Consider the following 25566-nt stretch of genomic DNA (forward strand, 5'->3'; position numbering starts at 1 on the left):
AAAATAAAGTTTAAAAATTAAACAAATAATTAAATGAAGAAGTGTTACACAGGAGTTTTTTCTTAACTAGAACAATCTTCATTAAATAGACAACTGAGTAAGGGATTTGCATAATGATGAAAGAATAAAAACAATTTGTGACTTTGAAGAACAAATACTGAATATTGAGCAAGTTATTATGAACTGACTTTTTGGACCCATTTATTTCTATAAATGAGTGAATCTCCCAGGGGGATTGCATTTTACTTTTCTCTCTGTAAACAATTCACTGTAATCATGTATTCGATTCTTTACACTCAATAAAAATGACATTTTAAATTTTAAATCTATTCTTGATGCACTTTTGGTATGCAATAGTCAAAACTCTTAGCATGCCAAAAGCATTGCTATATTTTCTGGGTTTTGCCTACGTACTTTATGGTCTTGACTTTTTCTACACTAGAAGCCTCTGGTCAATTTTTGCTCAGCCAACATGGAATCATGTATTTGGTAAATCCAGAGTGCAGGGTGCTCTCTGCTCCCTGCCTTGCACATGTGGGGCTCTCATTGACATACCTACTCCATTCATTAATGTGATCTCAACTCCATTAGCATTTCTTAAGGAAATCTATGACCTCATATATAGGCCAAATCTCCCTAGCGTATATTCGTATATTCTTCGGCACAAAGTTCCTTCTTCAAGGGAATCATTAGACTATTAATTCAGCATTTATTCTACACATGCAATTGGACATCTATGCCATAATAGAAACCTCAGTTCATTGAGGATCCTTTCTCTTTTTTTCTTTTCCAGTAATTTTTCTCAAGCACCAAGAACATATTAGAGAGTATATTTTTGCATGCACGTGAATCACTGAACTTGTAAAAATGAGGCAGATGAAAGATCTCAGAGTTCCAGTCCTCATATAGTTCAGACTGGTACATCTTAACACATTTAACCACAAAAACAATCTCAGATGAGAAATTTACACTTTTAATTTTACAAATAGGTAAAGATATTTTAATTGACACTCAACACTTGTATAGCATCAAGAAGCATTTCATTTAACTGTGACTTTTGATTTTGCTTTTGTAATTTTTAAGCTCAATTTGTGGATATTGTTGGATTTTGAAGGTACAAATGCTGTCTAAAAGAAAAATAAATATCACTCACCATTGTCTGTTTTTAATTCCTCTGCATAAAGATAAATAAGAGGTAAAAACAAAAATGTGTTAGAATGTGTCTTCACATCTACTTCCAGATAATCTAGACCAGATGTTATATAGTTTTATGAAAAAAAGGAAGTAAGTTCTAAATAGGTCTTTAAAACATAATAGTTGTCAAAACTATCTCACATACATACTAAACAATGGCCAATTCCATGATGAATTGCAAGAAAATTTTCTGCTTACATTATGAATGTAATAGTGAGTTCCCAAGGACCCCTTAGCCCCTCAGCACTTAGGTGCCATCATGACCTAGACATAGGTTAAATTTAATTACCCTCCCTAGAATGGTAAGAATGCATAGATGACATCAAAAGCATAATCTTCCCCTTCCTGTTAAGGACCTTATTAAACCTCCTTTCTAGGAGCACATTAAAAACCTCTCCACATCAGTTTCCAAGTTTCTTTTGTCCATACAAGGAACTCTGTTCCTCTCCCTATGGAATGTCCTTGATATGAATCCACTGATAAATCACCTGACATTTTCCACTCTCTTTGTGGAGCACTATCTTACTTATTCTTTGGTCTGCCACTGTCATAGATCCTTCCCTGTTCACAAGTTCAATTAAATCTTATGCCTGCCAAAAAGCCAGGTGTATTCTTCAATCTCATGGCCTCACCTTTTCATGCCCTTCAAGAATTGGATTGTAAAAACACGTGAGGAATGAGCCAAGAGACCACGTCTACTGGTCTTGCGGGCATGTGCTCAGGCAAAGGAGAATCCTTAGGGTAAATCAAAGGTTGGCTTGTAATGCCAATATGGGGAGGGGTGGCTGCCTCTTGGGCTGGTGAGGACCATTGAGAGAATATGGAGTCACATACTTGATTGAGTTTTGTCAACATCCACGTGAATTTGGGGGTTACACCAAAACTCTTATGTGAGTAGCAGTTAAAGTGATAAGGAAAACAATCTGGAAGCATTGCTGCAAACCCACTGCTGATTCTTTTTTGGGTGTATCTCATCTTAGGTGTAATAGTGTGTGAAATGGGGCAGTTCACCAGGATCATTTGTGATTCTAAAAAGAGAAGATTCCCTTCCACACATATTGGCAAAAAAAAAAAAAAAAAAGAAAAGTTATGTGCACTTTGGCTTCTATTTCCATTACCTCATCAATATTCTTTAGAGTTGGAGTGTGGGCATTGAAGGGCAAGATTTTTTTTTTCTATTAACATTACTGTGTGGATCCTGAACAAGTAAAACTGATTCATCAGGGTAGTGTATTTAACCCTTAAAAATACTGGAAAGAAGCTGACATGTCTTATTAATTTTCTCTATGGAATTATTTTCCTTAAAATGAATTATAATTTTACAATATAATATTAAATGAAAACTTGGCAAATTTTTGAAAGTTCAGTTGATTAAAAATTAAATGAAATGTAGCAGATAAGAGTGAAAAGAGAATTATAAATATAGCAAAAATTCCTTTCATAATGCTACTTGAAAAAGTACATGATTTTTGTTGTATTGGAAATCGATATTTTATGATTAGTGTCCTTGCTGTATCTAGACCAATATGATACCAAAAACATGTGCAGTGGAATAATTCACTGTGATGATGAATTATATTCCATACATGATAATTCAAATTGTCCAATTTATAAAGTCACAGAAAGAATGGTGGGAATATTAAATAGTTGAGTTGTTCTGTTTTGTTTTCATACAAAACAAACTTAAAACAAACTTGTCCTTGCCAAGTACAATAACTAAATCCATGACAGCTATTAATTCTACTACTACTAACACTACTATTAATAATAAAATACATATCAAGATTTTTGGATGTGTGAACTCTTTAATACTTATGAAAGTAAGTTATAAATATGATGATTATATCATTTTAAAATAAATAAACATGCCTTAGGAAACTAAAAAGTATTTTGCAAAGTCATGAACCTTCTATGTAATATAGCTGGAATATAAACCCAGTGCATCTGAATATAGAAACTCTCCTAAAAAATGAGTCTAATAATCTCCTGCTAGTCTCTGCTTTGAAAAAAAACAAGTGAAAGAATGAATGAGTGAATGAATGAATCAACAAATCAATGAATCAATGGATGAAGGAAGAGATGAATGAATCAATCAATAAATAATTACTTTGTAAATAAATCTTAAAAGTAAACAGCACCATGATGGAAGAGGATACAGACACCAGTGAGCAAATGGAAGGAATTTTCCTGTCTGCATCTCTGTTTTGGATGATGGGCATTGTGCAGCATCATCCTTTTGTGGGTTGTCTATGGCAAGCTCAAAGAACTGGAGATTAGGAATTGTCACATGTACCAAATATACCACACTAATTCAGGAGTTCACTAAACTATGTAAAGTGAGTAGGTGTAAGGGAGGTGGTTCTATGGGAATTCCAAATATATTCTGTGTATATTCTCTTAAACATCACTCTAAAATTTCCCCAGAATTAATGTTTAAATATTAAGCAAATAATTAAATGAAGAAGTGTTACATGGGAGTTCCCTCTTCACTGGAAAAATATTCCTTAAATAGACAAATGAGTAAGGAATTTGCATAATGACTAAAGATGAAAAACAATTTGTGAATATGAAGAACAAATACTGAATATTAAGCAAGTTATTATGAATTGACTTTTTGGACCCATTTATTTATGTAAATGAGTGACTCTCCCAGGTGGATTACATTTTACTTTTCTCTGTAAACATTTCACTGTAATCATGTATTCAATTATTCACACTCAATAAAAATAACATTTTAAAATTTAAATCTATTCATGATGCTAATTGACTGCAATTTTTAAAACTCTTAGCATGCCAAAAGCAGTGTTATATTTCCTGTGATTTGCCTATGGACCTTGTATTTTTTACTGTTTTCCACACTAGAAACCCAGGGTAAATATGTGCCAACCAACTTAGAATCATGTAATTGGTCAACCCAGAATGTAGGGTGCTCTCTTTTCCCTGCTTTGCAAGCGGGGCTCTCATTGGCATACCTATTCCATTCAGTAATGCTGATATCAACTCCTTTAGTATTTCATAAGGAAATCTAAGACTTCATATGTAGCCCAAATCTCCCTAGTGTATATTCTTAGGCATCAAGTTCCTTTTTCAAGGAAATTGTTAGATTATTAATTTAGCATTTATTCTACACATGCAATTGTACATCTATACCACAATAGAAACCTCAGTGCATTGGAGATCCTTTCTCTTTTTTTTTCTTTTTCCAGTAATGATTTTCAAGCACCAAGAACATATTAGAGTATATTTTTACATGCACAAAGAATCACTGAACTTGAACAAATGAGGCAGATGAAAGAACTCAGACTACCAGTCCTTACATAGCTCAAAGTGTCACATTTTAACCTACATTTAACCACAAAACTATCTCTCTGATGAGAAATTTACACTTACAATTTTAAAAATAGGCAAAAATATTTTGACACTGAATACTATTTTACAGCATCAATAAGCATTTAATTAACTCTGGGTTTTATTATGCTTTGGTAATTTTTAAGCTCAACTTGTGGATACTATTAGATTTTGAGATTTCAAATACTGTCTAAAAGAAAAGTACATATCACTCACCATTGCGTGTTTTTAATGTCTCTATGTAAAGATAAATAAAAGGTAAAAAAAATGTGTTAGAATGTGTCTCCATACACGACCTTCAGATAGTCTAGATCACATGTTTTATATATATATATATTTTTTAAATTTCTCTTCCCTTTCCTCCCCCAGCCCTGCCCCAGTTGTCTGTTCTCTGTGTCCATTTGCTGCCTGTTCTTCTCTGTCTGCTTCTGTTGTTGTCAGCGGCATGCATGGGAATCTGTGTTTCTTATTGTTGCATCATCTTTCTGTGTCAGCTCTCCATGTGTACAGCACCATTCTTGGGCAGGCTGCACTTTCTTTTGCGCTGGGCGGGTCTCCTTATGGAATGCACTCTTTGTGCTTGGGGCTCCCCTATTCTGGGACACCCCTGCGAGGCACGGCACTCCTTGCTCGCATCAGCACTGCGCATAGGCCAGCTCCACATGGGTCAAGGAGGTTCAGGGTTTGAACCACGGACCTCCCATGTGGTAGACAGACGCCCTATTCACTGGGCCAAGTCTACTTCCCTTATATATTTTTATTAAAATAAGAAAATTAGCTATAAATATCTCTTTAAAACATAATAGTTGTCAATACCATCTCACATACATACTAAGTAATGGACAATTCCATGATGAATTGCAAGAAAATTTTCTGCTTACATTTTCAATCTAATATTGAGGTTATCAAGGTCCTCTTTTTTCCTCAGCATCTAGGTGCCATCATGACCTAGACATAGGTTAAATTTAATAATCCTTCCTAGAAAGGTAAGAATGCATAGATGACATCAAAAAGCATACTCTTCCCATTTGTTACAGACCTTTGTAAACCTCCTTTCTAGGAGCACATTAAAAACATTTCCACACAAGTTTCTAAGCTTCATTTGTCTGTACAAGGAACTTTATTCCTCTCCCTATGCAATGTCCTTATTTTGAAACCACTTATAAATCACCTGACATTTTCCATTCTCTTTTTGAGTCATTACTTACTTATTCTTTGGCCTGCCACTGTCAAAGATTTTTCCCTGTTCACAAGTCCAATTAAATCTTATGCCTGAAAAAAGCCAGGTGTATTCTTCAATCTCATGACCTCACCTTCTCTTGCCTTTCAAGAATTGGTTTGTATAAACGGGCGAGGAATGAGCCAAGAGACAGCACATCTATTGATCTTCTGGTCACGTGCTCAGGCAAAGGAGAATCCTTACAGTAAATCCACAGTTGGCTTGTAATGCCAATGTGGGGAGGGGTGGCTGCCTCTTGGGCTGGTGAGGACCATTGAGAGAATATAGAGTCATGTACTTGACTGATTTTTGTCAACATCCGCCTGAATTTGGGGGTTACCCCTAAACCCTTATGTGAGTAGCCGTTAAAAAAGATAAGGAAAACAATCTGGAAGCATTGCTGCAAACCTACCATTGATTCTTTTTAGGAGTATCCTATCAGGTGTAGTAGTGTGTGAAATGGGGCAGTTCTCCAGGGTCATTTGTGAGTCACTAAAGGGAGGTTTCCCTTCCCCACATATTGGGAAAAAAAAGGAGTTATGTCCACTTTCATTTCTGTATCCATTACCACATCAATATTCTTTAGAGTTGGAGTGTGGGCTCTGAAGGGCAAGATATTTTTTTTCAAGAAACATTACTGTGTAGATTCTGAATAAGTAAAACTGACTCATCAGGGTAGTGTATATTTAGCCATAACCATATCCTGACCAGGAACTGAAATGTCTTATTAATTTTCTCTATGGAATTGTTTTCCTTAAAATGAATTATGAGGTTACTATATAATACTAATTTAAAACTTGGCAAATTTTTGACAGTTCAGTTGATTAAAAAATTAAATGAAAAAGAAAATGAAGGATAGATGGCTAGATGGAGACAGAGAGAGAAAGATGGATGATTTAATAAAACAGTGCAGTTAAAAGAAAAAAAATGAAATGAAATGTAGCAGATAATAGTGAAAAGAATTTTAAATATATCAAAAATTCCTTTCATAACTCTACTTGAAAAAGTTCATGATTTTTGTTGTTATGGACATCAACATTTTATGATTAGTTAGTGTCCACACTGTACCTAGACCAATATGATACCAAAACATCTACAGTGGAGTAATTCACAGTAATGATGAATTATATTCCATACATGATCATTTAAATTGTCCAATTTATAAATTCTCAGAAAGAACGGAGGGAAAGCTAAAATGTTCTGTTGTTCAGTTTTGTTTTCATAGTTTCCTGAATAATGACTTAAAACAATCTTGTCCTTGCCAGGTTCAATAACTAAATCCATGAAAGCTATTAATTTTACTACGACTAACACTACTATTAATAATATAATACATGTCAAGATTTTTTGAAATGTGAACTTTGTAATACTTATAACAGTATGTTATAAATGTGATGATTATGTTATTTTTAAATAAATAAACATGCCTTAGGAAACTAAAAAATCTTTTGCAAAATCAGGAAGCTTCTAAGTAATATAGCTGGAATATAAACCCAGTGCATCTGAATTTAGAAGCTCTTCTTCTAAAAAACTAATCTAATAATCTCTTGCTAGTCTCTGCTTTGAAACAAAACAAAATAAATGACAGGATGAATGAGTGAATGAATGAATCAACAATCAGTGAATGAATAGATGAAGGAAGGGATGAATGAATCAAGCAATATATAATTATTACATAAATAAATTAAAGGTAAAGAGAGAGCACCATGATGAAAGGGGATACAGATACCACTGAGCAAATGGGAAGGAATTTTCCTGTCTGCATCTATAAACACTCTCTGTTTTGGATGATGGGCATTGTGCAGCAGCATCATTTTCTGGGTTGTCTATGGCAAGCTCAAAGAACAGGAGAGTAGGAATTGTCACATGTACCAAATATACCATACTGAATCAGGAGTTCACTAAAAATGTAAGAATGTGTAGGTATAGGGAGGTGGTTCTATGGGAATTCCAAATATATTCTGTGTATATTCTCTTAAAAATCAATCTAAAATTTCCCTAAAAATAAAATTTAAATATTAAACAAATAATTAAATGAAGAAATGTTACATTCTTCACTGGAGAATTATTCATTAAATAGACAACCGAGTAAGGGATTTACATAATGACTAAAGAATAAAAATACTTTGTGACTTTGAAGAATAAATATTGAATATTAAATAAGTTATTATGAATAGACTTTTTGGACCCATTTATTTATATAAATGAGTGAATCTCCCAGGCGGATTGCATTTTACTTTTCTCTCTGTAAACATTTCACTGTAATCATCTAATCAGCTCAGTAAAAATGACATTTTAAAATTAAATCTATTTATAAAGCTAATGGCCTGCAATCATCAAAACTCTTATTATGCCAAAAGCAAGGTTATATTTTCTGGGTTTTGCCTAAGTACCTTATAGTCTTGACTGTTTTCCACACTAGAAGCCCCTGGTCAATTTGGGCCAACTGTCATAAAATCATGTATTTGGTCAACCTAGAGTGTAGTGTGCTCTCTGCTCCCTTCCATGCACATGCAGAGCTCTCATTGTCATACCTATTCCATTCATTAATGCTGATATCAACTCCTTTACCATTTCATAAGGAAATCTAGAACCTCTTATATAGGTCAAATCTCCCTAGTGTATATTCTTATGCACCAAGTTCTTTCTTCAAGGAAATCATTAGATTATTAATTTATCATTTATTCTATACATGCAATTGTACATCTATACCATAATAGAAACCTCAATGCACTGGGGACCCTTCCTCTTTTTTTCTTTTTCCAGTAATGTTTCTCAAGCACCAAGAACATATTAGAGAGTATATTTTTACATGCACAAGGAAACATTGAACTTGAAAAAATGAAGCAGATGAAAGAACTCAGACTACCAGTCCTCACATAGGTCAAAGTATCACATTTTAACCTATATTTAACCACAAAAACTATCTCTCTGATGAGAAATTTACACTCACAATTTTAAAAATAGGCAAAAATATTTTGACACAGTACTATTTTACTGCATCAATAAGCATTTAAGTAACTCTGATTTTTTATTGTGCTTTGGTAATTCTTAAGCTTGATTGTGTATATTATTAGATTTTGAGGTTTCAAATACTATCTAAAAGAAAAGTAAATATCACTCACCGTTGTTTTTTTTTAATTTCTCTGTGCAAAGGTAAATAAAAGGTAAAAACAAAAATGAGTTAGAATGTTTCTCCATACAGGAGTTGCAGATGGTCTAGATCAGATGTTATATATTTTTATTAAAATAAGAAAATTAGCTATAAATATCTCTTTAAAACATAATAGTTGTCAATACCATCTCACATACATACGAAGCAATGGCCAATTCCATGATGAATTGCAAGAAAATTTTCTGCTTGCTTTATCAATGTAATAGTGAGGTTCCCAAGGCCCCCTTAGTTCCTTAGCACTTAGGTGCCATCAGGACATAGACATAGGTTAAATTTAATAATCCTCCCCAGAAGGGTAAGAATGCATAGATGATATCAAAAAGCATAATCTTCCCAATTCTGTTAAAGACCCTCATAAACCTCCTTTCTTGGACAACAGTAAAAACATCTCCACACCAGTTTCTAAGCTTCACATATCCGTTCAAGGAACTCTGTTCCTCTCCCTATGCAATGTCCTTATTTTGAAACCACTTATAAATCACCTGATATTTTCATTCTCTTTGTGGATCATTAACTTACTTATTCTTTGGCCTGCCACTGTCAAAGATTCTTCGCTGTTCACAAGTCCAATCTTATGCCCGACAAAAAGCCAGGTGTATTCTTCAATCCCATGGCCTCACCTTCTTATGCCCTTCAAGAACTGGTTTGTAAAAATGGGTGAGGAATGAGCCAAGACACAGCATGTCCACTGGTCTTGTGGGCATGTGCTCAGGCAAGGGAGAATCCTTAAGGGAAATCCACGGCTGGCTTGGAATGTCTATGTGGGGAGGGGTGTCTGCCTCTTGGGCTGGTGAGGACCACTGAGAGAAAAAGGAGTCAAGTATTTGATTGAGTTTTGTTAACATCCACATGAATTTGGGGGTTACACCAAAACTCTTATGTGAGTAGCAGTTAAAAAAGATAAGGAAAACAATCTGGAAGCATTGCTGCAAACCCACTGCTGATTCTTTTTTGGGTGTATCCTATTTTAGGTGTAGTAGTGTGTGAAATGGGGCAGTTCACCAGGGTCATTTGTGATTCTAAAAAGGGAGGATTCCCTTCCACACATATTGGCAAAAAAAAAAAAAAAAAAAAAAAAAGAAAAGTTATGTGCACTTTGGTTTCTATTTCCATTACCTCATCAATATTCTTTAGAGTTGGAGTGTGGGCATTGAAGGGCAAGATCTTTTTTTTCTAGTAATATTACTGTGTGGATCCTGAACAAGTAAAACTGATTCTTCAGGGTAGTGTATTTAACCTTAACCTTGTCCTGGACAGGAGCTCAAATGTCTTATTAATTTTCTCTATGGAATTGTTTTCCTTAAAATGAATTATAAAGTTACTATATAATACTAAATTAAAACTTAGCAAATTTTTGCCAGTTCAGTTGATTAAAAAATTAAATGAAATGTAGCAGATAAGAGTGAAAAGAGTATTATAAATATATCAAAAATTCCTTTCATAACTTTACTTGAAAAATTTCACAATTTTTGTTGTTATGGAAATCAACATTTTATGATTAGGTAGTGTCCACTCTGTGTCTAAACCAAAATAAATACCAAAAAAAAGTGCAGTGGAATAATTCACTGTGATGATGAATTTTATTCCATACATGACAATTTAAATTGTCCAATTTACAGATTAACAGAAAGAATAGAGGGAAAACTAAATAGGTGAGTTGTTCTGTTTTGATTTTATAGTGCTGTGAATAATACCTTAAATCAATCTTGTCCTTGACAGATACAATAATTAAATCCATGAAAGCTATTAATTCTAGTACTAAAACTTGTTAATAATACAATACTGTCAAGGTTTTCAGATATGTGAACTCTTTAATACATATAACAGTATGTTATAAATATTATGATTATATTATTTTTGAATAAATAAACATGCCTTAGGAAACTAAAAAATATTTTGCAAAATCATGAAGCTTCTAAGTAATATAGCTGGAATATATACTCAGTGCATCTGTTTTTAGAACCTCTCCTTCTAAAAAATTAATTTAATAATCTTTTGCTAGTCTCTGCTTTGAAACAAAACAATGTAAATGACAGAATGAATGAGTAAATGAATGAAAGGCTGAATGAATGAATCAACAAATAAATGAATCAATGGATGAAGGAGGGCATGAATGAATGAATCAATCAATATTTACTACATAAATAAATCTTAAAAGTATACAGCACTATGATGAAAGGTAATGCAGATACCACCGAGCAAATGGAAGGAATTTTCCGGTCCGAATCTACAAACAGTCTCTGTTCTGGGTAACGAGCATTGTGCTGCATCATTATTTTGTGGGTTGTCTAAGGTTAGCTCAAAGAACTGGAGAGTAGGAATTGTCACATGTACCAAACATACCACACTAATTCAGGAGTTCACTAAAACATAAGTGTAAGGGAGGTGTTTCTATGGGAATTCCAAATATATTCTGTGTATATTCTCTTAAATATCAATAGAAAATTTCCCTAAAAATAATGCTTAAAAATTAAAAAATTATTAAATGAAGTAGTGTTACATGGGATCTGTTTCTTAACTGGAAAATTTTTCATTAAATAGACAACCAAGTAAGGGATTTGCATAATGCCTAAAGAATGAAAACAATCTGTGACTTCACAGAGCAAATATTGAATATTAAATAAGGCATTATGAATTGACTTTTTGGACCCATTTGTATACATATAAATGAGTGAATCTCCCAGGTGGATTGCATTTTACTTTTCTCTCTGTAAACATTACACTCTAATCATCTAATTAATTATTTACACTCAATAAAAATGACATTTTAAAATTTAAATCTATTCATGATGCTCTTTTTGTCTTCAATTGTCAAAACTCTAAGAAAGCCAAAAGGAATGCTATATTTTCTGGGTTTTGCCTACATACCTTATAGTTTTGACTGTTTTCCACACCAGAAGCCCCTGGTCATTTTGTTCCAACCGTCATAGAATCATGTATTTGGACAACCCAGAGTGTAGTGTGTTCTCTGCTCTCTGCCTTGCACATGAAGAGTTCTCATTGGCATACCTATTCCATTCATTAATGCTGATCTTAACTTCATTACCATTTCTTAAGGAAATCTATGACCTCATACATAGTCCAAATCTCCCTAGCTATATTCTCATGCATGAAGTTGCTTCTTCAAGGAAATCATTAGAATATTAATTTTGCATTTATTCTATATATGCAATTGTACATCTCTACTATAATAGAAACTTCAAGGCATTGGGGATCCTTTCTCTTTTTTTTCCTTTTTCCAGTAATGTTTCTCAAGAACCAAGAACATATTAGAGTGGATTTTTACATGCACAAGGAATCACTGAACTTGAATATACGAGGCAGATAAACAAACTCAGAGTCCCAGTCCGCATATAGCTCAAATTGGCACATCTTAATCTATATTTAACCACAACACCTTTCTCTCTGATGAGAAATTTACACTTACAATTTTACAAACAGGTAAAGAAAGTTTAATTGACACTCACTATTTTTTTACAGCATCAAAAAACATCTCATTAACTCTGAATTTTGATTTTCCTTCAGTAATTTTTAAGCTCAATTTGTAGATATTATTGGATTTCGAAAGCTCAAATGCTGTCTAAAAGAAAAATATATATCACTCACCATTTTCTAGAATTAATTTCTCTGCATAAAGATAAAAAAAGGTAAAAACAAAAATATGTTAGAATGTGTCTCCAGGCACTACTTGCAGATTATCTAGACCAGATATTTTATATTTTTATTAAAATAAAAAAGTCAGCCCTAAATAGCTCTTTAAAGCATAACAGTTGTCAATACTATCTCACATATATACTAAGCAATGGCCCATTCCTTGATGAATTGCAAGAAAATTTTCTGCTTGCATTATCAATGTAATAGTGAGGTTCCCAAGGTCCCCTTAGTTCCTCAGCACTTAGTGCCATCAGGACATAGACATAGGTTAAATTTAATAATCCTCCCCAGAAGGGTAAGAATGCATAGATGATATAAAAAAGCATAATCTTCCCTTTTCTATTAAAGACCTTCATAAACCTCCTTTCTAGGAGCTCATTAAAAACATCTCCACACCAGTTTCTAAGATTCTCATGTCCCTATAAGGAACTCTGTTCTTCTCCCTATGGAATGTCCTTGTTCTGAAACCACTTATAGATCACCTGAGATTCTCCATTCTCTTTGTGGAGCATTATTCTTTGGCCTGCCACTGTCAAAGATTCTTTCCTGTCCACAAGTCCAATTAAATCTTATGCCTGACAAAAAGCCCGGTGTGTTCTTCAATCTCATGGCCTTACATTCTCATGCCCTTCAAGAACTGGATTGCAAAACGGGTGAGGAATGAGCCAAGAGACAACATGTCTACTGGTCTTCTGGGCATGTGCTCAGGCAAAGGAGAATCCTTAGGGGAAATCCACAGTTGTCTTGGAATGTCTATGGGGGAGGGGTGGCTGCCTCTTGGGCTGGTGAGGACCACTGAGAGAATATGGAGTCAGGTACTTGATTGATTTTTGTCAACATCCACCTGAATTTGGGGGTTACCCCGAAACCCTTATGTGAGTAGCAGTTAAAAAAAGTTAAGGAAAACAATCTGGAAGCATTGCTGCAAACCCACTGCTGAATCCTTTTTGGGTATATCCAATATTATGTGTAGTAGTCTGTGCAATGGGGCAGTTCTCCAGGGTCATTTGTGAGTCTAGAGAGGGAGGTTTCCATTCCCCACATATTGGGAAATAAAAAAAACAACAACAATATATGTGCACTTTGGTTTCTGTCTGCTTTGAATTGGAGTGTGGACTTTGAAGGAGAATATGGTTTTTTTTCTCCTAATAACATTAATTTGTTGATCCTGAACATGTAAAATTGATTCATCACAGTAGTGTATATTTAATCCTTAACCATATCCTGGACAGAAGCTGATATGTCTTACTACTGTACTCTATGGAATTGTTTTTCTTAAAATGAATTATAAGGTTACTACATAATATTAAATTAAAACTTAGCAAATTTTTATCAGCTCAGTTGATTAAAAAATTTAATGAAATGTAGTAGATAAGAGTGAAAAGAGAATTTTAAATATATCGAAAATTTCTTTCATAATTCTACTTGAAAATTTTCATCATTTTTTGTTATTATGGAAATCAACATTTTATGATTAGTGTCCAGGGTGTATATAGACCAATATAAATACCACATGTACAGGAGAATAATCACTGTGAGAATGAATTATATTCTATACATGATAATTTAAATGGTCTATTTTATAAATTCACAGAAAGAACAGAGGACAACTAAATAGTTGAGTGGTTCGGTTTTGTGTTCATAGTGTCCTGAATAATGCTTTCAAACAATCTTGTCCTTGCCAGGTTCAATAACTAAATGCATGAAAGCTACTAATTCTACTACTACTAACACTACTACTATTGATAATACAATAGATGTCAACATTTTTAGATATGTGAACTTTTTATTACTTATAACATTATGTTATAAATATGATTATATTATTTTTTAAATAAATAAACATGCCTTAGGAAATTAAAAAATCATTTGCAAAATCATGAAGCTTCTAAGTAATATAGCTGGAATATGATCCCAGTGCATCTGACTTTAGAACCTCTCCTTCTAAATTAATTAAATTAATTAATCTAATAATCTCCTGCTAGTCTCTGCTTTGAAACAAAACAAATGACAGAATGAATGAGTGAATGAATGAGTCAACAGATCAATGAATCAATGTATGAAGGAAGGGGTGAATGAATCAATTAATAAATAATTATGATGTAAATAAATCTTAAAAGTAACCAGAGAGCACCATGATGAAAGGGGATGCAGATACCACTGAGCAAATGGAAGGAATTTTCCTTTCTGCATCTCTGTTTTGGATGATGGGCATTGTGCGCATCATTATTTTGTGGGTTTTCTATGGCAAGCTCAAAGAATGGGAGAGTAGGAATTGTCACATGTACCAAATATACCATGCTAATTCAGGAGTTCACTAAAACATGTAAGAGTATGTAGGCATAAGGGAGGTGGTTCTATGGGAATTCCAAATATATTCTGTGTATATACTCTTAAATACCAATAGAAAATTTCCCTAAAAATAAAGTTTAAAAATTAAACAAATAATTAAATGAATTAAATGAAGAAGTGTTACATGGGAGTTGTTTCTAAACTGGAAAATTTTTCATTAAATAGACAACCGAATAAGGTATTTGCCTAATGACTAAAGAATAAAAACAATTTGTGACTTTGAAAACAAATATTGAATATTAAATAAGATATTATGAATTGACTTTTTGGATCCATTTATTTATATAAATGAATGACTCTCCCAGGTGGATTGCATTTTACTTTTCTCTCTGTAAATAATTCACTGTAATCATGTATTTAATTCTTTACACTCAATAACAATGACATTTTAAAATTTAAATCTATTCATGATGTACTTTTTGTCTGCAATTTTCAAAATTCTTAGTGTGCCAAAAGCAATGCTATATTTTCTGGGTTTTGCCTACGTACTTTATGGTCTTGACTTTTTCTATACTAGGAGCCCCTGGTCAATATGTTTCAACCATCTTAGAATCATGTATTTGGTCAACCCAGTGTGCAGTGTGCTCTCTGCTCCCTGCCTTGCACATGCGGAGCTCTAACTGACATACCTATTCCATTCATTAATGCTGATCTCAACTCCATTAGCATTTCTTAAGGAAATCTATGACCTCATATACAGGCTAAATCTCCCTAGTGTATATTCTTATGCACCAAGTTCCTTCTTCAAGAAAATCATTAGAATATTAATTTAGCATTTATTCTACACATGCAATTGTACATCTATACCACAAAAGAAACCTCAATGCATTAGGGATCTTTTCTCTTTTTTTTTTTTTTTTCTTTTTCCAGTAATGTTTCTCAAGCACCAAGAACATATTAGAGAGTATATTTTTACATTCACAAGGAATCACTGAACTTGAAAAAAATGATGCAGATGTAAGGAATCAGAGTCCCAGTCCTCATATAGCTTAAACTGGCACATCTTAACCTACATTTAACCACAAAAACTCTCTCTCTGAGAAATTTACACTTACACTTTTACAAATATGCAAAGGTATTTTAATTGATACTAATACTATTATACAGCATCAATAAGCATTTCATTAGCTCTGAGTTTGATTTTGTTTTCGTAATTTTTAAGCTCAATTTGTAGATTTTATTGGATTTTGAAGTTTCAAATACTGTCTAAAAGAAAAATAAATATCACTCACCATTGTTTGTCACGTATTTTTCTGCATAAAGATAAATAAAGGGTGAAAACAAAAATATGTTAGAATGTGACTCCATATACTTCATGCAGATAATCTAGACCAGATGTTATATATTTTATTAAAATAAGAAAATCAACTATAAATAGCTTTTTAAAACATAATAGTTGTGAATTTGAATACCATCTCACACACATACTACGCAATGGCCAATTCCATATTGAATTGCAAGAAAATTTTCTGCTTACATTTTCAATGTAATAGTGAGATTCCTAAGGTTCCCTTAGTTTCTCAGCACTTAGGTGTCATCATGACCTAGACATAAGTTAAATTTAACAAACCTCCCCAGAAGGATAAGAATGCATAGATGATATCAAAAAGCATAATCTTTCCATTTCTGTTAAAGACATTTTTAAACCTCTTTCCTAGGAGCACAGTAAAAACATCTCCACACTAGTTTCTAAGCCTCATGTTTCCCTATAAGGAATTCTGTTCTTCTCCCTACGGAATGTCCTTGTTCTGAAACTACTCATAGATTGCCTCACATTTTCCCATCTCTTAGTTGAGCACAACCTTACTTATTCTTTTGCCTGCCACTGTCAAATATTCTTCCCTGTCCACATGCTCAATTAAATCTTATGTCTGACAAAAATCCACGTGTGTTCTTCAGTCTCATGGCCTCGCCATTTCATGCCCTTAAAGAATTGGGTTGTAAAAATGGGAGAGTTATGGGCCAAGAGACAGCATGTCTGCTCTTCTTGTGGGGAAGTGCTCAGGCAAAGGGGAATCCTTCGGTGAAATCCACGGTTGACTTGTAATGTCCATTTGGGCAAGGGTGGCGGCCCTCTTGGGTAGGTGGAAACAACTGAGAGAATATGAAGTCACATACTCAATTGTTTTTTGTCAAACTCCGCATGAATATGAGGATACCCCAGTAATCCTTATGTGAGTAGCATTTACATAAGATAGGGAAAACAATAGGAAAGCAAGTCTGCAAACCCTCTGCTGACTCCATTTTTGGTGTATCACATGTATGCATGGGGTAATTTTCCAGTATTATTTCAGAGTCAATAAAGGAATGCTTACCCTTACCCATGTAGTGGGAAATCACAATTATATATGCACTTTAGTTTTTGTCTTCATGCCATAGGCAGTTTAATTTATGGGTGGAGTGTGGTCTTTAAAGTTTAAAATATTTTTCTTCCAGTTACTTTTTTGTGTGGAGGCAGAACCAGGTAACACTTATTCATCAGGGTTGTAAATTTAGCTTATAATAGTGTCCTGGACAAAGCCTTAATTTGTGTTATTATTTTTCTCTATGGAATTGTCTTTCTCAATGTGAAATACAAAGTGAACATAAAATACTAAATTAAAACTTCATACTTTTCTTTGATAGTTCAGATGATAAAAAATTAATTGATATTAGCAGATAAATGAAAGTCAAAATGTAAATAATATCAACAATTCCTGGCAGCAGACTTGGCCCAGTGCTTAGGGCGTCCGTCTACCACATGGGAGGTCTGCGGTTCAAACCCCGGGCCTCCTTGACCCGTGTGGAGCTGGCCCACTTGCAGTGCTGATGCACACAAGGAGTGCTGTGCCATGCAGGGGTGTCTGCCACATAGGGGAGCCCCACGCTCAAGTAGTGCGCCCCGTAAGGAGAGTCGCCCAGCGTGAAAGAAAGTGCAGCCTGCCCAGGAATGGCGCCGCACACATAGAGAGCTGACACAACAAGATGACGCAACAAAAAGAAACACAGATTCCCATGCCATTGACGACAACAGAAGCAGACAAAGAAGACGCAGCAAATAGACACAGAAAACAGACAACCAGGTTGGGGGCGGGGTGAGAGAAATAAATAAATAAATAAATCTTTAAAAAAAAAACAATTCCTTTCACACCTCTACATGAACAAGTTAATGATTTTTGGTATTATGACAACATTTAATTAGGAGCAGGCAATACCAACATCAATATAACTACAAAAACATATATAATAGAATAATTCATTCTGATAATGAATTATATTTCCTACATTAAAATTTAAGTTGTCCAATTTATAAATTCACATAAGATGTGGACACAGTGGCCACAGAGTACTGGGAGCAGGGAGTGGGAAGAAGAGTTGAGATATGGGGGCATTTTCAGATTTGGTGTTGTCCTGAACTTTTCAGAATGAGGCAGATGAAAGAACTCAGAGTCCCAGTACTCATATTGGACAAGCTCACACATCTTGACCTTCATTTAAGCCTAACAACTATTTCTATGTTAAGAAACTTACATTTACAACATTACAAGTAGACAAAAGATATTTCTTGTCTCTCAAAGCTCTTTTAGAACATCAATAAGCAATTCATTTACTGTGAGTTTTGATTTTCTTATAATAATTTTAAAGCTCAATTACGGGATAATATTGGATTTTAAAGTTCAAATAGTGTGTCAGACAAAAACAAATATCACCACTATTCTTTTCTAATGCCTCTGAAAAAAGATAAATAATCAAAACAAATTTATGTTAGAAAGTGTCCCCATATGCTACCTGCTGATATTCCAGAACAGTAATATATTTTAATAAAAAGAAGAAAATTACCAATAAATATATCTTTATGAATAAAAGCTGTCAATATAATTTCACATACATATTAAGCAATGGCCAATTTCATGTTGAATTGTAGTAAAAATTCCTGCTTACATTTTGAATATATTAGTGTGAGTGACTCAGGTCCCCTAAGTTCTCAGCACATAGGTGCCTACATGACCTTAGATATAAGTTAAAGTTTAATAACCCTCCACAGAAGAGAAAAATGCACAGACGATATAAGAGGTTAACGTCCTTTGTAAACATCCTTCCTAAGAGTGCTGTAAAAACACCTCCGACCCCATGTGTAAGCTTCACATGACCATAACAGGAACACTTTTCTCCTATCCTATGGAGTGCTCTTGTTCTGAAACCACTTATAAACACCTGTGATTTTCTCATCTCCTTTTGTGCAGTGGTAACTTTGTTTATTCTTTGATTGGCCACTGTGAAAGATACTTCCCTGTCTACAAGTACCAATAAAGCTGCTGCCAGACTAAAGGCCAGGCATGTTCTTTGGTCCCATGGCCTAAAAATCTCATGCCCTTCAAGAATTGAGTTATAACAACTGTTGAGTCATGAGCCAGGAGACACATGTATACTGATCTTGTGGGCATGTTCTCAGGCAAAGGAAAATCTGTATGGGAAATCCACGATGGACTTGTAATGTCCGTGTGAGGAGTGGCTGCCCTCTTGGGCAGGTGGGGACCACTGAGAGAATATGAAATAAAAAACTCAGTTGATTTTTGTTGAACTCCACATGAATACAGAGATATCCCCAAATCCCTAATGTGAATACTAGTTATATAAGATAGGGAAAACTATCTGGAAACAGTTTGCAAACGCCCTGCTGACTCCGTTTTTGGGGTATCACATTTTAGGAGTGGTAGTGTGTGCAAAGAGGTAGTACTCCATGGTCATTCCTGAGATAGGGAAGGCAGGCTTCCCCTTCCCTATGTTTTGGAAAAACTAAATGATAAGTGCACTCTGGCTTCTGTCTCCATTTATTTGTCAATTTTAATTAGTGATGGATTGTGGGTTTTGAAGGGCAGTATATATTTTTTCCCAGTATCATTGGTAGGTGGACTCTGACCAAGCAAAACTGATTCATCAAGGTAGTGCATTTTTATTCCATAACTGTGTCCTGGACAGAAACTGAAATGTATTATTAATTTTTTACCATGAAATCATCTTCCTTAAAGTAAATTATGAGGTTAATATATATTACTAAATTAAAACTTTGCACATTTTTGAGAGTTGAGCTTATTATAAAATAAATAAAAATTAGAGTGTAATAGTGAATATAGAACTGTAAATATATCAAAAATTTCTTTCATAGCTCTACTTGAACAAGTTCATGATTTTGGGTTTTAGGAAATCCACATTTTATGGTTAGTTATGGTCGAGGTTATGTCTAAGTTAATATAACTGCAAAAAAACAAAACAAAATATGTGCAGTGGAATAATTCACTGTAATGATATATTACATTTCCTACATCATAATTTAATGTCTAATTTATAAATTCACAGAAAGAACTGAAGGAAAATTAAATAGTTGAGTTCCTAAATATTGTTTTCATGGTGTCCTGAATATTGCACTAAAATCATCCAGTCTTGGTCTGGTTCAATAACTAAAACCGTGAAAACTATTATTACAATTACTACTCCCTCTACTCTTAATAATCCAATATAGGTCCAAGATTTTTAGATATGTGAACTTTTTAATACTTATTATAACCTTGTTATAAATATGATTTTTATAATATTTTAAAATAAAATAACAGGCCTTAGTACAACTCCATCACAGTCGGGAAGAACTCTGAAGTAGGGCCCACTGACATGGCACTGAACTCCAGAGTGATCTGCCATAACCATAGAACCTGTGTGTCTCTGTAGCCCTCAGGAGAACCAGTACCTGAGGCTGAATCTACTTTGGCTATCTCTGGGGTCCTGCTGAGGTGTGCATAAGCACAACCCCGCTAATGACCACCTGAATCTTTTTGAAGACTCTTAGCCATATAAACTAATTTGTTTTTGCCATTTCCCCTTTTTATTCAAGGTCCAAAAGCAGTTTTTAACACTTGATACTACATGTGGGCTGAGATATTCTGCTGGTCTGAGTTGACCCTCTTTTTCAAGGCCTCTTTCTAGCTGCATCATCAGTTAGTAGTTGGTAGTAATCCCTCAGTGCCAGGGAAGGTCATCCCCAGGAGTCATGTTCCAGGCTGGGGGGAAGGTAATGCATTTAGATGCTGAGTTTGGCTTAGAGAGTGGCCACATTTGAGCAACATGGAGGTTCTCAGGAGGTAATTCTTAGGCACCCGGCAGCTCAGCTATGTACAGCAGAATAAATAAAGATTTAGAGATGATTAGTTTTTCTTGTTATGTTTTATAATATTATTATAATTGGAATAATGAAAACACTTTAAAAATGATTGAAGTGATGAATGAACAATTATGTTCTACACTTAAGACCATTAATTGTACACTTTGCATGGATGTGTGTTTTATTACTAGGTTGAATAAAAATGAATTGTTGAAAAAAATTCCTTAGGAGATTATAAAAATCTTTTGCAAAATCAAGAAGCTTCTAAGTAATATAGCTGGAATATAAACCGAGATCATCTGACTCTCGACCCTACCCTTATAAAAAATTAAAAATCACTTACTTTTCTCTGCCTTGGAAAAAACAAATTAAATGTGGGAGCAAATGAGTAACTGAAGGAAAGATGAATGGATGAATGAGTGAATGAATGAATGATTTAAAGAATTAATAAATAATTATTGAATGAAGGTATGAATGGATGAATAAATAAATAATTATTACATAATCTTAAAAGGAAACAGAGAGCACCAGGATGAGAGGGTACCCAGATACCACGGAGCTAATGGAAGGAATTTTCTTGTCTGCATCTGGAAAATCTCTCTGTTTTGGGGGTGGGCACTGCTCATCATCAACATTTTGTTGGTTGTCCAATGCAAGCTCAAAGAACTGGACAGTAAAAGTTTTCACATGTACCAAATATACCACAAAAATAATTAAGGGTTCACTAATACGTGTAACAGTTTGTAGGTGTAAGGGATGTGGTGTTAAGGGAACTCCCAATATATTTTGTGTATATTTTCTTAAAAATAAATTTAAAATTTCCTTAGAAATAAATTTTAAAATTTAAATAAATAATTAATAAATGAGGAAGGGATTGATGGGATCTTTCTTCACTGGAAAATTTTTCATTAAATGTACATCCAACATACGGATTTGCATAATAACTAGAGTGTAAAAACAATGGTGACTTTGAACAGGAAATATTGAATATAATTTATTATTAATTGGTTTTTGGACCTTTTTATTCATATGCATGAGTGCATTCCCAACGGGATTCCGTTTAACTTTTGTCTCTGTAATCTTTTCACTGTAATCATATAATCAATTCTTTACACTCAATAAAAATGACATTTCAAAATGTAAATTGATTCATGATGCTCCCTTACCTCCAATCTTCAAAACTCTTAGCATGCCCAAAGTAACGTCCTATTTTCTGAATTTTGCCTAAGTACCTTGTAGTCTTGACTGGATTTTCTGCACCAGAAGCCTCTGGTCAATATGTGCCAGCCCTCATAGAATCACGTTTTTGCTCATCCCACAGTGTAGTGTGCTCTCTGCTCCCTGCCCTGCACATGATGCTCTCTCATTGACTTTTCTATTTCATTCTTTACCACTGATATCAACTACATGAGAATTACTTCAGGAAATCTATAACCTCCTGTATAGGCCAAATGACTCTAGTGTATATCTTTTTGTACCAAGTTCCTTCTTTATGGAAATCATTAGAATAATAATTTGGGTTTTTTTCTCTTAATGCAATTGTGCACTTATACCACAGCAGAAATCTCAGTGCTTTGGGGATCTTTCTCTGTTGTTTTTTTTTTATTTTTCCAAAAATGTTTCTCAAGCACCAAAAACATATTAGAGAGTTTATTTCTACATGCACAAGGAATCACTAAACTTGAATAAATGAGGCAGATGAAAGAAATCAGCGTCCCAGTAATCACATAGATCATTCTGACACATCTTAAAATATATTTAACCTGAACAATTATCTCTGTGTGGAGAAATTTACATTTACAATTTTAAAAAGAGGCAAAAGATATTTTAGCTGCAACACAACACTATTTTACAGCATTAATAAGCATGAAATGAATCCTGAGTTTTGATTTCACTTTAATAAATTTAAAACTCAATTTGCAGACATTATTGGGTTTTGCAGGTTCAAATACTCTCTAAAACAAAAATAAATATCACTCACCATTCGTTTTTATTGTTTCCTCTGAATAAAGATAAAAACAACATTGTGTTAGAAAGTATTTCCTTACACTAATTGCAAATAATCTTGATCAGATGTTATACATTTTTATTAAAATAAGAAAACCAGGTATAAATACCTCTTGAAAAATAATAGTTTTCCATACCATTTCACATACACACTAAGCAATGGCTAATTTCATGATGAATTGTAAGCAATTTCTTGCTTACATTATCAATGTAATAGTGAGGGTCCTCAAGGTCCCCCTAATTCCTCAGCACTTAGGTGTCAGCGTGAAACCAGGCATAAATTAATGTTTAATAATCCTCCCCAGAATGCATAGATGATATCATAAACTATAATCTTCCCAAACCTGTTAGTGTCCTTTGTGAACATCCCTCCAAGAGCACAGTAAAAACATCTCTACACTAGATAAGTAAGCTTCATGTGAATCTAAGGGAAAATTTTCCTCTCCCTATGGAATGTCGTTATTCTGAAACCACTTATAAATCACCTCTCATTTTCTGATCTCTTGTGGAACATTAACTTACTCATTCTTTGGCATGCCACGGCCAAAGTTTTCTTCCATGTCCACAAGTCCAAATAAAGCTTATCCCCGACTAAAAGCTCAAGTTTTCTCTGTCTTCATGGCTTCACTATCTCATGCTCTTCTTGAATGGGGTTCTAAGAACAGGTGAGCCATGAGTAGAGAGACAGAATGTCCACTGGTCCTTGTGGGCATGTGCTCAGGCAAAGGAGTTTCCAGAGGGGAAATGGACTGTTGACTTGTAATGGTCATGTGGGGAGGGGTGGCTGTCCTCTTGAGCAGATGGGACCACTGAGAAAATATGAAGTCACTTAATTAGTAGATTTTTGTCAAATTCCATGTGAATATGGGGATATCCCCAAAACCCTGATATGAATACCAGGTAAATAAGATTGGGGAAACAATTTGCAAGCAACTCTTGTAGCCCATTGCTGACTCTGTTTTTGGAGCATCACCTGTTAGGAAGGGTCACGGGTGCATGCGGCAGTTCTCTATTGTCGTTTGTGAGCCAATAAAAGGGGAATTCCCCTTCCCCATGTACTGGAAAAAACCAATGGTATGTGCACTTTGGTTTCTGTCTCCATTCCTTGTCAATTTTATTTAGAGTTTAAGTGTGGGCTTTGATGGGCAATATTATTTTTTCCAGTAATACTGGTTTATGGAATCTGACCAAGTAAAATTGATTCTTCAGGGTAGAGTATATTTATTCCTATACCATATCCTGCACGGAAAGTGAAATGTGTTATTCATTTTCTATGTGGAATTGTCTTCTTTAAAGTGAATTATGAGGTAAATATATATTACTGAATTTAAACTTAGTACATTTTTGAGAGTTCAGCTGATTGACAAATAAAAATTAGCAGATAATAGTGAATATAGGACTGTAAATATTTCAAATATTTCTTTCTTAACTCTACTTGAACAAGTTCCTGGTTTTTGGTGTGACGGAAATCAACATTTTATGATTAGTTAGGGTCCATGCTCTGTTAGGGCAATATAACTACAAAAAAACATGTGCAGTGCAATAATTCACTGTGATGATAATACATTTTCTACATAATAATTGAAATTGTTCAATTTATAAATTCACAGAAATAACTGAGGAAAACTTCAATATTTGAGTTGCTCCATTTTGTTTATAGCATCCTCAATATTGCCCTAAAACCATCTTGTCTTGGTCAGTCTTAATTACTAAAATGAGGAAATCTATTATTACTACTACTACCACTATTATTAATAATAATCCCATATATGTCAAAATTTTCAGATATGTGAACTTTTTAACACTAATTCTAACACTCTATAATAAATAACTTAGTTATAGTATTTTTAAGGAAAAAATCATGCCTTATGATATTAAAAATCTTTTGCAAGATCATGAAGCCTTTTACTAATATAACTGGAATATAAACCCAGACAAACTATCTCTACATCTTACTCTTCTAAAAAAATTCATCTAATAATCACTTACTTTTCTCTGCAATGAAAAAATACAAAGTAAATGAGGGAATGGATGAAGGAAGAAGGAAAAGGATGAATGAATGAATGATTGAATGGATGAATGAAGGGATGAATTAATGAATAAATAAATAATTACAGCATAAATAAATTATAAAAGGAAACAGAGAGCACCAGGATGAGAGGGGACCCAGATACCACAGAGCAAATGGAAGGAATTTTCCTGTCTGCATCTGGAAACACTCTCTGTTTTGGGGGATGGACACTTTGCATGGATGTGTGTTTTATTACTAGGTTGAATAAAAATGAATTGTTGAAAAAAATTCCTTAGGAGATTATAAAAATCTTTTGCAAAATCAAGAAGCTTCTAAGTAATATAGCTGGAATATAAACCGAGATCATCTGACTCTCGACCCTACCCTTATAAAAAATTAAAAATCACTTACTTTTCTCTGCCTTGGAAAAAACAAATTAAATGTGGGAGCAAATGAGTAACTGAAGGAAAGAT

General features: G+C 34.0%; 1 protein-coding gene across 1 annotated transcript in view; it reads right to left on the reverse strand.

Moving 5' to 3' along the window:
- LOC131276912 (golgin subfamily A member 6-like protein 1) overlaps positions 1–25566 on the reverse strand; it is a 58202-nt gene that overhangs the window by 21763 nt on the left and 10873 nt on the right. Inside the window, exons 5-10 of the mRNA XM_071212738.1 lie at positions 23057–23077; positions 16175–16195; positions 12543–12563; positions 8887–8907; positions 4759–4779; positions 1154–1174 (exon numbers count right to left, since the gene is read on the reverse strand). Of these exons, the coding sequence (XP_071068839.1) occupies positions 1154–1174; positions 4759–4779; positions 8887–8907; positions 12543–12563; positions 16175–16195; positions 23057–23077 (126 nt within the window). The remainder of the gene's footprint in view (positions 1–1153; positions 1175–4758; positions 4780–8886; positions 8908–12542; positions 12564–16174; positions 16196–23056; positions 23078–25566) is intronic.

The sequence above is a fragment of the Dasypus novemcinctus genome, chromosome 30, assembly GCF_030445035.2.
Source record: "Dasypus novemcinctus isolate mDasNov1 chromosome 30, mDasNov1.1.hap2, whole genome shotgun sequence".
Lineage (NCBI taxonomy): Eukaryota > Metazoa > Chordata > Mammalia > Cingulata > Dasypodidae > Dasypus > Dasypus novemcinctus.